At 44.5% G+C, this 11,394-nt stretch overlaps 2 protein-coding genes across 5 annotated transcripts; both read left to right on the top strand.

Moving 5' to 3' along the window:
- Positions 1 to 70: 70 nt before the first annotated feature.
- On the top strand, positions 71 to 2,743 carry LOC112250096 (nucleoporin Nup43). Its single transcript, XM_024419958.2, has 8 exons — positions 71 to 376; positions 653 to 775; positions 878 to 955; positions 1,087 to 1,249; positions 1,454 to 1,589; positions 1,690 to 1,841; positions 1,929 to 2,045; positions 2,206 to 2,743. Exons 1-8 carry the CDS (start codon positions 254 to 256, stop codon positions 2,433 to 2,435), a joined length of 1,122 nt encoding a protein of 373 aa, XP_024275726.1. The 5' UTR covers positions 71 to 253; the 3' UTR covers positions 2,436 to 2,743.
- A 189-nt stretch (positions 2,744 to 2,932) lies between these two features.
- LOC112250093 (serine/threonine-protein kinase LATS1) lies at positions 2,933 to 11,372 on the top strand. 4 transcript variants are annotated; one of them, XM_024419954.2, is made up of 8 exons: positions 2,937 to 3,131; positions 3,850 to 4,197; positions 5,511 to 5,661; positions 5,970 to 7,444; positions 8,254 to 8,836; positions 8,974 to 9,159; positions 9,324 to 9,430; positions 9,537 to 11,372. In XM_024419954.2, the coding sequence occupies exons 2-8, from the start codon at positions 3,880 to 3,882 to the stop codon at positions 10,068 to 10,070; spliced, it is 3,354 nt and encodes a 1,117-aa protein (XP_024275722.1). In that variant the 5' UTR covers positions 2,937 to 3,131; positions 3,850 to 3,879; the 3' UTR covers positions 10,071 to 11,372. The 4 variants fall into 4 exon arrangements, 3 of the variants coding, with proteins under 3 accessions (XP_024275723.1, XP_024275722.1, XP_024275721.1); XM_024419953.2 differs by having other exon boundaries at positions 3,714 to 4,197; XR_002953489.2 differs by lacking the exons at positions 8,974 to 9,159; positions 9,324 to 9,430; positions 9,537 to 11,372 and adding an exon at positions 7,797 to 7,866 and having other exon boundaries at positions 2,933 to 3,131; positions 3,714 to 4,197; positions 8,254 to 8,272.
- The last annotated feature ends 22 nt before the right edge of the window (positions 11,373 to 11,394 follow it).

The following is an 11,394-nucleotide window of genomic DNA, read 5'->3' as shown; positions in this document are numbered from 1 at the left end:
TTTTTTGACCACTCAGATATGATTGCCGGAGCATGTAGCTATCTTCCACGTTCACCCACTAGAGGGGCGCGAGAACTTAACTCATTAATGAATTAGTGACGTGTTTACAAGGCGTTTAACGTTTACTTTAGTTGAGTTTGTCCTAATGGGCCACCATATGAGACCTGGCGGGATTCAGGAAAATTCATGTTAAGGGGACTTGTTTTAATTTAAAAATTAAACAGAAGTACAAGTAGCTACGTTTAAGATTGTTATGATGGAGGGTATCAATGCAAAGTACGTGTCACAGAAAATCAGTAAAACGAGATGGAGACCGGTCTCATCTTCGTCTTTACAGCAACCAGACATCTTTGCTACTGGGTCTTGGGATAACGAGGTGGGTTTGCTAGCTAGCCAAACCGCTAACTTTACCGTTAACTAGCTACTGTCGGTACTGTCAACACATAACGTTAGTTTGCTTTATTATTCTCTGTCAATAATAACAAACATGTCACTTTACTTCCCTACATTACAGAAGCCCAGTGTGCTGCCACTAACGTTAGGGCAATTTATGTATAGCTAACGTTAGCTACTAGCTAACTAGTATACTTAGCTACCATCAATCAGCTGTTGAATATGTATTTTTGTCTGATTGCATACATCTCTTTTTAAGGACAACAAAATTTCCATTTGGTCCATCGGGGAGAATGGGATCTCCGGTTTGGACAATGAATTTGAGGGAGACCCCCAATTAGTATGTGAACACAAACACAATGGGGATGTTTTGGATCTTCAAGTAAGTTTATCAACTAGGTCTAGGATATTAGACTGACATTGTTGTACTTGGTCCTTATTTTCAAAATATAATGCAATAATTGAATGTCAATCTTACTTTTAGTTTCTGGATCAAGACAGAATAGTAACAGCATCATCGACTGGAGCAGTGATCATCTTTCGGCATCACCACAACAGCCAGGTATGGATGTTATTTCACAAGACATCATCATAATGAAGATACACCAACAATCATGGATACACAATTACAAATGTCAAGGTAGCTTGTGGAGGACCTTGTGTTCAATAGCACCTGTATTCTCTTCTCAACAGACATTGTCTGTTTCTCAATTGTGGGAAAGAGCACATCATTATCCCTGCGACAACGCTCCATGTACTGGAATTGTGTGTAACAGCCCTGAGATTGTCACGGTCGGGGAAGATGGAAGGATCATCCTCTTCAGAGCGGACCAGGAAGGAGTGCTGCGCACTATAGGTCTGAGAATGAAACAATACTTTAGTAACAATACCTCATAGACAATTGAATTCTCCCCGGGCAGTGGACATTGTTTTCATCAAGGTTGCATTTTGAACTTGCAATGGCCTACATGCTAATTTCCAAAAGTCATCTGGAACTTCAAATAAAATCCCACCCTTTAGCCAAGATAATACTGACAAACTATTTTTTCTTAATTGTCAGAAAATGCTGATAGTAGCACAATCCATGATGTGACTTTCCTAAGGACTACGGAGATCCTTACTGTCAATTCAATTGGCCAGCTCAAAATATGGGACTTCAGGCAGCAGGGCAATGAACCATCGCAGATTCTTTCACTGTAAGCTGTTTAAATATTTGAAGAGTGAATGCAAATCAGTTTTTCTGGTCCGACAAGTTTGTTGTGTAATGTCCTTAATGTATTTTGTTTTGCCTGCAAGAACTGGGGACAGAGTCCCACTGCATTGTGTGGACAGGCACCCCAACCAACAACACATTGTGGCCACAGGGGGGCAGGATGGCATGCTCTGTATCTGGGATGTGAGACAAGGCAACATGCCCTTTTCACTTATGGAGGCACACTCTGCTGAAAGTAAGATATTTATGGAAGTCATTTATTTACGAAAACAGCAAGTCTATCTTTGGTTCACAGGTTAACTGTTTTTTTTTGTGCTCACAGTGTGGGAGGTCCATTTTCATCCATCAAACCCAGACCACCTGTTCTCATGCTCAGAAGATGGATCACTGTTGCATTGGGAGACTTCCTCAAATTCAGACACACCATCCTTCTTACAAGGCAAGTCATCAGAAAGATTTTTTAAATGCTCACAGAGCAGGATGGTTGTGTTTTATTGCCAAATGGAAGTATTTGATATATCAACATGTTTATTTGGCAGGATAACATGATTGTAACACCAATCATTCATCATCCGAATTGGACTTTTTCTGTTCACCAGGTGGACGGAACACGAGCATAGTTTCGCGCAGTGCAATAGCCCCAGCAGGTGGGAACCAGTCCCTCATCAGTTCCTGGCTCACTGGAGACTCAAGTAAGGGACGCCTTGAGACCACTCACATGCTGCCCAGCCAGACCCTGTCTGTGAACAGTCTGGATGTGCTGGGACAATGCTTGGTGTGTGGAACGGACGGAGAGGCCATTTATGTCAACAGACGGGTCCCAATTTAGAAAAACGTTTTGCTATTAATATTAATAGACATGCTGGCTGGACTTTATTTACCTTTAACTGATTGTTAAAACCTGTTTTCAGTAAAAGGTCTCGCTTCTGAGGATTAGATAACCTCAATCGGGTTAAATTGTTTTTGATAGTCCTGAAGGAGTTTGAAGAAATTGTAAGCATACAGAGGTATTTTATTACCACTCAAATATTACTCTTGTACAGGAAATTGTGCTCTGCTTGATTTGTAGGGAAGTCATATTGGTTGTGTTCATGTCATTTAACTCTGGTGTTTTGAAATAAAATGTCTGCATAAAAATGTGTTCTCTCTTATCCAATTATGTGCCACTTTTCATAACAGACAAGATATACAGTATGACAAAGAACCATTATATGGACCACATTTTAAGTCTTATGAGAGATTATTTATAGAATCCATGTTGTTTTTATGTTGTACTTGGAGGGGGGGCGCTATCACAAGGGATGGTGGTGGGGGGGGGGAAACAACCCAGTGAACCAGCACATCCGGGAAACTTGTCTCTGTCAGACATCACAGGAATATTCAAGCCACAGTTGGGACTAACACGGAGTAGCATTAAAGTGAATTACTTTCAAACGTCTAAATAAGTAGATGTACTCATAGTTGATTGCACTTTCTAGTTGATTTGAAATCTGGAAATTTGATTAGGAGAATAACACTGCTGCCGGTAAGTTCATTGACAACAACCTGCTAGTTATAGCTAACTTGGATGGCTAGTGGTTGTTTTGCGACGCCGACGGCCGAAGACAACCCGCAGTAGCCAGGCCTTGTTATATTTGTGGTCGGGCTTTGCTGTCTGGTTTAGCCAACGTTAGCTGGCTGGCTGGCTAGCTATTTAACTGAAATTGAGTCAGGTGCTAGTTACTTTTTAGCGTTAACTAGATACAACATTGAATTGCATTCTTCGGTTACTTTTTGCTTTGTAAATGAGCTGTCTGGAAAACGAATCTACTTACATAACATTCTACAGTCAGTAACGTTTATAGGTACAGGTTTAACCATCTTTGGTTGCTAACGTTAACTATTGTAAGCTAGCTAAGTTAGCCACCAACACCATTCGTTAGTTCCATTAATAAGGTTGTAATTTTAAAGCTACAAAAGTAAACTATTACACTTATCTTCCATAATGAATTGTCTGAATATATTAATTGACCATCTGTAGGGTCATTTCACTGCTTCAGTATCTACTGAGAGGTTGCATTCATTACTATTAGCAAGCTGCACCATGTTTATGTTTTGTCATCCCCAGGTACTCAGCAGGATGCAGATGTAAAGTAATTCGTCTTGAACCATCTCTTGGCCCCAGATAACCTCGCAGTGACACTGCTGTGTGCTTCTCTCCTGTTCTTTCCTTTGGCTGCCAACCTACATGTTCTTACATGAAGAGAGGGGAGAAACCCGAAGGATATCGACAGATGCGACCCAAGACTTTCCCCGCCAGCAACTACAGTGGCAACAGCCACCAGATGCTGCAGGAAATTCGGGAGAGTCTCCGTAACCTTTCCCGGCCTTCTGACCTCCCTAAGGTAGACATTGGGGGCGCTGGAAAGGTGATGCCTGAAGATCCCAGGCAGCAAGGGCGCTGCAGCAACCCCAAAAACCCCTACCACAAGGCCTTGCAGGAGATTCGCAAGTCCCTGATGCCTTTTGCCAATGAGTCCAGCTCTTCTGGACGGACTGCAGAGGTTAACAAACAGATGCTGCTGGAGCTGCTGTCTGCTGGTTTTGAGGAGGTAAGGAGGAAGAATGTAAAAGTGGAAACAGTACTTCAGCTAGGTAGCACGTTAGTACTGTGTAGTAAATTCAGTTATTTTAATTTTAATGAATATAACTAAAATAATTCAGATGTTTAAAATCAGTCAAGCAATGTCCATACTGACAGTTGTGGAATAATCTGAATACCAGTGTTTCCCCTATATTCGTTCAAATCGTTGCCACCATTCTAACAAATGATTATATTTTAGAATATTTTTTATTCGGATGGTGCAACACTTTCAGTGTAAACTTAAAGACTAAAACTAGATATAAAGTATGCAGAAAAGATAATGGCGATATATGTATATATATAAAAAATAAAGAGAATCTTTGAGAACTAACATTCACCAAAATAAAAACTAGACAGTCAGGGAGAATGTACAATTCCAAAAATGTCTTGGCATGGAGCCCCATTGATTTTATGTTTGAGTCACTCAGATAGCATAAGAACACAGCATAAGCCATGGCAAAATGTGTATTATTTCATGAAATTAGCTTTAAAAGGAAGGAACTCAAAAATGTTTGTCCGGGGTTCACGCTATTGTCCATTACCACAACCCCCCCCCACACACACACACACACACACACACACACTATGCTAACTTTGCCACCGCTGCAAAAACATCTTAGGGGAAACGCTTTATACCATGAACAACTGAATTGTTTAAGCTATTGTACAAAATGAGTTATTGCAGAATGTTTTCCCTTTGTTGTTGGATGACAGGAGACTGATGTGAAATATGAAAGCTATGCAATGTGGAATGACCAGCTTTAGCTGCCTGCTCAGGGTGTCATGATTGTCTGTGACTTTTAGTCACTTTAACTCTACCTACATGTACATATTACCTCGACTAACCTGTGCCCCCGCACATTGACTCTGTACCAGTACCCCCTGTATATAGCCTCGTTTGTTGTTTTACTGCTGCTGTTTAATTATTTGTTACTTTTATTTTCTATTTTTTACTTAACATGTTTGTTTTTTCTTAAAGCATTGTTGTAAGTAAGAATTTCACTGTAAGGTCTAGCTACACCTATTGTATTCGGCGCATGTGACAAATACATTTGATATTCAGCCCTGAGGCAGAGATCAATGAAACCAAGTATGTCAAAAAGCTACTGATATGTCTGGTTCTTAAACATATATATATATATATATATATATATATATATATTCCATTGTATTTGAGAGTTGTGGGTAAGTAGTTTCTGTAAACTTGATATGTTTGTCTAATAGCGCCTCGAGAAACCTTTTATTTCAGGTATTAATAGCTAGTATATGTATTGTGTGCAGGAAATGGTGATCCGTGCTCTGAAGCAGACCAACAGTCGCAGTGTGGAGGCAGCCATAGAGTACATTAGTAAGATGAGCTACCAGGATCCTGTGAGGGAGCAGATGGTGGCTGCCGCCGCCCGCCCCGTCAATGCAGGCATGAAAGCCCCCGGTAGGTGTCTGTCATCTGGGACCAAACCACTCCTTTACCCATCGTTGTTCATGGAAACCTGGCTACCATTGTTCCAGGATCTAGGACTTGGCTATACTATTTGTCTCTGGAGATACAATCAATTGTCAATGAGGAAACAATATTCTGTTGTACAACTCTGGTTTGGGGGAAGGGTGTGTGTTTCAAATGAGAATGTTGTACAAGGCACTGGTTTGCTTTCTTTCATATTTCAGTAATGTCTATCGCAAACATAATTATTCATTTTTATATGCTGCCATGACCTGTAGTTTTTCTTCCCATCATTGCAGGCTCATCTCACATTCAGCAGCCTGTGCTGAGGAGGCAGAGCTGGAAGGGTTCCAAGGAGTCTCTGGTTCAGAGACATGGCCCCATGATGGTGGAGGGGATGATTTACCATTCAGACAGCCCTGGACCCCAGGGTGACCTGGCAGGGCGAGGCCCACCCCCAGCCTTCCCACAGGGTCACCCTGGCAACAACCAACGGGTCAACCCTCCCCTACCCCCTCAGGTGCGCAGTGTCACCCCTCCCCCAAACAGAGGTGCAACCCCGCCCCCACCTTCCTGGGACAGTAACCTCTCCACTAAGCGCTTCTCTGGCAACATGGATTACCTCGTGCCCCGCATCTCTCCTGTTCCCCAAGGGGCCTGGCCTGAAGGCTACTCAGCCCCCCAGAACCAGAGGGGCATCAGCCCAGTGCCCATGGGCCGTCAGCCCATCATCATGCAGAGCTCTGGGGGTAACAAGTTCAGCTTCCCCTCCAGCTGGTCTCAGAACGGCTCCACTCAGCCAGACTACATGGGACACCAGAGTGGTGGCAGCAGACAACCCCCTCCCCCTTACCCAGTGAATCAGAGTAACAGACAAAGCCCAACCGCTCAACAGATGCAGGCCGGAGGACCTGCCTCCTCCCCATCCTACATCAACGGGGGTAACCTCCCCCAGTCCATGATGGTGCCTAACCGGAACAGTCACAACCTTGACATGTACAACATGGGCGTGCCTCAGTCCTGGTCCCAAGCCCCCCTTGGCCAGCCTCAGTCCTCCCCAGGTAGTAGTAACCAGGACGTGTCCCCGTCATGGCAGCAGCACACCATCCCTGTCCGATCCAGCTCCTTCAACAGCCACCAGATGAGCAACAGGCAGGGCCACCCGGCCAGCTCCCAGCCCTCTGCCACCACAGTGACAGCCATCACCCAGGCCCCCATCCTGCAGCCTGTGAAGAGCATGCGTGTGCAGAAGCCTGAGCTACACACTGCCGTGGCCCCCGCACACCCACCCTGGATGCATCAGCCCCCTGCACCTCCCACTACCTACCAGGAGCCGCCACCACCAGCACCCATGCCCCAGGTACCCATGCCAGTAGCAGAGGTGCCCAGTTACCAGGGTCCTCCACCCCCATACCCCAAACACCTCCTCCAGCAGCCTGTTGCACACTGCCCTGCCTATGACCCAGGGCCCAAGCCCAGTTCTGGGAGAGAGGAGGCTGCAGAGGAGGAGGATTGTAGCAGCACTGCTAGTGACAGGCCAGAAGGCCCAGACTTTGCTGCTGTGGGAACAGAGAAGGAGAATAAACAGATCACAACATCTCCAGTGCCTGTACGCCGGAACAAGAAAGACGAGGAACGACGAGGAGACCCCAGAGTGCCTCTCTACTCTCCCCAGGCCTTCAAGTTCTTCATGGAGCAGCACGTTGAGAACATCCTGAAGAACCACCAGATGAGGATCCATAGGAAGAAACAACTGGAGAGTGAGATGCAGAGGGTGAGAGTACACAGTCACTGCTTATAATGTCCCTGTGAGTTAAATTTGGTCTAAACAATGGTATAATCTAAATACATTTGGTCTATTCAATTCGGAGGAATACAGGATATTTATTTATTAGCTGAAAGGCCTACATTTTCACTGTAATGGATTTGGCGTGTCCAATCACAGTCAACCTTAAGATTCTGGCACCCTCTTCAAATATGTTGTCATGCAGTCCTGGCTTTCAATCTTCCTGACTCTTTACTATTTATTTCCTGTTTTATATTTTCATTCTTTTGAATGTTATATTCTTCCCTTCTGCTTAGCTGTTTCTCTTTCTCTCCTTTTCTCTCCCTGCTGTCACTAACAGCTGATGTAGAAGGTAAAGGTATCTCCTATCAATGCTGTGTCCTGAATAGTCCACACGGATCAGTGACCAAGTAAGCAGCTGTTGAAAGATGGGCCACTTTAATTGAACAGCATGATGCCCTCTGCTGACTGACCGCATCACACCAACTCCTTAGGGAGATGCATGCCTTCCCATCTACTTTCCATGTTTAGTGCTCCGTCCAGCTTAAATGATGCTTGCCAAGACAACCAGCCTTATTGAGAACGTCTGCTGTATCTCTTTGGTTGTTTTTTATCTCTTACCTTTCTAATGTGTTTTTGATGCTTACTATTTTCTGTTCCTTGACCTGGGCCAGCATTCTGCCAGGTTAAATCCATTGCTTTGCTAATACATCTGTGGTTGTCTTATTTTGTGTCTAATTCATGTTCTGTGGTTCTCTTAAGGGCCTGAATGTAAATTGTCATATTTTGCAATTTAGGTCAAGTTGTCAGGGGATGCCCAGGAGCAGATGCGCATGATGCTGTCTCAGAAAGAGTCCAACTACATCCGACTGAAGCGGGCCAAGATGGACAAGTCCATGTTTAAGAGGATCAAGACCCTGGGCATCGGCGCCTTTGGAGAGGTGTGTCTAGCCCGGAAGGAGGACACTGGAGCCCTGTACGCCATGAAGACGCTGCGCAAGAAGGACGTTCTCCTCAGGAACCAGGTGGCCCACGTCAAGGCAGAGCGAGACATCCTGGCTGAGGCTGATAATGAGTGGGTGGTGCGGCTCTACTACTCCTTCCAGGACAAGGACAACCTGTACTTTGTGATGGACTACATCCCCGGAGGAGACATGATGAGTCTGCTGATCCGCCTGGGCCTCTTCAAAGAGGAGTTGGCTCAGTTCTACATCGCTGAGCTCACTTGCGCCGTGGAGAGCGTGCACAGGATGGGCTTCATCCACCGCGACATCAAGCCAGACAACATCCTCATAGACCGGGACGGACACATCAAGCTCACCGACTTTGGCCTCTGCACCGGCTTCCGCTGGACACATGACTCGAAGTACTACCAGAGTGGTTAGAATGATCCATGTTTTATGATTCTTGTTGCTGCTTCAATCCAAGAGGATGTTTTGGTCTTTAGGGTAACACTGTTCTCCCCCTTTTCATTGTCAGTAAAGCCAGGCAAATCTTTGTGTCGTGTCTCTCTGCAGGAGACCATGTTCGGCAGGACAGCATGGACTTCAGTAAGGAATGGGAGCAGGACCCATCTAACTGTCGATGTACAGACCGACTCAAGCCCCTGGAGAGGAGGAAGGCAAGGCAACACCAACGCTGCCTGGCTCACTCCCTGGTGGGGACACCTAACTACATCGCTCCAGAGGTGCTGCTAAGGACGGGTAAGCCTGTGAAAGGGAAAATTTGAATCCGCTCTGAAGTTGAAAATATTATCGGTGATGATTGAATGACCAGTGCAGGAGTGGAATTTTGAAAGGTTATTATTTGTCTCTTGTGCTTCATGTTATTGTGTCTAACATGTGACTCTGTTACCTCAATGTTCAAGGATACACCCAACTGTGTGATTGGTGGAGTGTTGGTGTCATTCTGTATGAAATGGTGGTTGGGCAACCTCCTTTCTTAGCAACTACACCCCTGGAAACCCAGCTCAAGGTAAATCAACCAGTTAAAAACTGAGCAGATCTCATGTTGGCCTGGTTTGTTAAGTGCTGTTGTCCTCCGCTCTATGTTTAAACCTCTGGTTCGTTATTCTACCCAGGTGATAAACTGGCAGACCACCCTGCACATCCCCCCTCAAGCAAAGCTGAGCCCAGAGGCATCAGACCTTATCATTAAACTATGCCGTGGCCCCGAGGACCGCCTCGGCAAGAACGGTGCCGACGAGATCAAGGTGCAGCCCTTCTTTAAGACCATCGACTTCTCCAACGACCTGCGGCAAATGCAGCCGGCCCCCTACATCCCCACCATCGCTCACTGCACAGACACCTCCAACTTTGACCCGGTGGATCCAGACAAGCTGTGGAGCAGCAACAACGAAGGTGAGGGCAACCACAACGACACCCTCAATGGGTGGTTCAGGAACGGCAAGCACCCCGAGCACGCCTTCTACGAGTTCACTTTCCGACGCTTCTTCGATGACAACGGCCACCCCTACAGCTGTCCCAAGCCCATTGGCATAGAGTATGAGGAGGGTTTTGATGGGGACGAGGCAGACTCTGAGGCCCTAACACAGGAGGAGGGAGACCAGGAAGAGGGCAGCAGGGCACAGGGCCGTGATTTGGTCTATGTGTAGTATCGTTTAAGAACATGTTTGTTCTGCTGGACTGTTTGCACATAATAGGTCTGGGAAACAGGTTTCTGGTTTGTCAGAGAGCGAGTCAGGATGTGTGTGTGTGTATTCAGTGGCATATTCTGTGGGGCAGAACAATTGGGAACAGATATAATTGTACCATTCAAGCAAATACACAGTACATAAAACTACAGTATAGTCCCTCTACACTACAGTCTACAAGAGGAGGGTTTAGTCTTTTCACACTACAAGTGTATTCATGGGGTTGTACATGGTAAGGTTCATATGTGTTGACTCTGTTCAGACTTAAATTAATTGAAAGAAAATATCATGGTTTTCTTTGAAAGAATTACAAACCCTGTTTTAAGCCTTAATTTATTCAAGATATTATAAACTATTATAAACTGGTGATGCTAGTTGATATAAGTATGAGAATTTTTTGGGGGAACTTGTTTTTATTGGAAATGTTCCTAATGTATATTTTAAGGTCTTGCAATGGGGATATACTGTATTAGTGATATAACTGGTAGGATTTGCAGGGATAAGTAACTCTTGAATTATTAATTCCTGTGCCTTTGATCTTCTGCTCTTTCACCAAATACTGTATATGGGACTGCCATTTCAAACTAGACTAGCTTGAGTTGATTGAACTCGGATTGTGTGTATTTTTTGAATTTATACATAAAATGTATTTATAAATGTATAAATATTTTCTCTATTCTTTTGGTTAGTTGATATTCATTAGGGCAGGCCCTCTTCATTATTCCCCTCTAAAATCTCTTTCCTCTGTAATTTTTGTAATTCCACAGTGTTTATTTTGTTTAATGTGGCCTTTCAGCACCAAGGAAAATCTGAAAGGTACCTATTGTTATAATACAAACAAACAAAAAAACAGTTGGAGCCGACAGGGTCTGTTATGCTATGTACAGTAAATGTTATTCTCTTTCATTCACTTCATCTGCTTTCATCACTTCTTTCATTCAGTCTCTCAACCAAAGCACTAGGCTACCCTGTGTATGAGCTCACTGACATGGCTGACCTGTTAATGATGGACTGACGCTGTTGTAATGGGAAACTGGATTATGAACAGGCACTCTTTAGTAGCTCATGGTGGATGGATGGGTCTCCACTCCATCCCATCATTTAGCCTTTTATGTGTTTTGGAAAGCTATGAATGTAATTATGGAATAGGAACACTGACATTGCTGCACTGGTTGTGATTACATAATTCGATTTTAGTGTAAATGTATTTTGGGGAGGTTGGGTGCAGGGAACGGGAGTGATTAATAAACAATGTAAAGCACTTCCACGAATTCCATTTTATTGT

This window comes from Oncorhynchus tshawytscha, linkage group LG05 (genome assembly GCF_018296145.1).
Source record: "Oncorhynchus tshawytscha isolate Ot180627B linkage group LG05, Otsh_v2.0, whole genome shotgun sequence".
NCBI lineage: Eukaryota > Metazoa > Chordata > Actinopteri > Salmoniformes > Salmonidae > Oncorhynchus > Oncorhynchus tshawytscha.
This window is presented reverse-complemented; position numbering and strand designations above follow the sequence as displayed.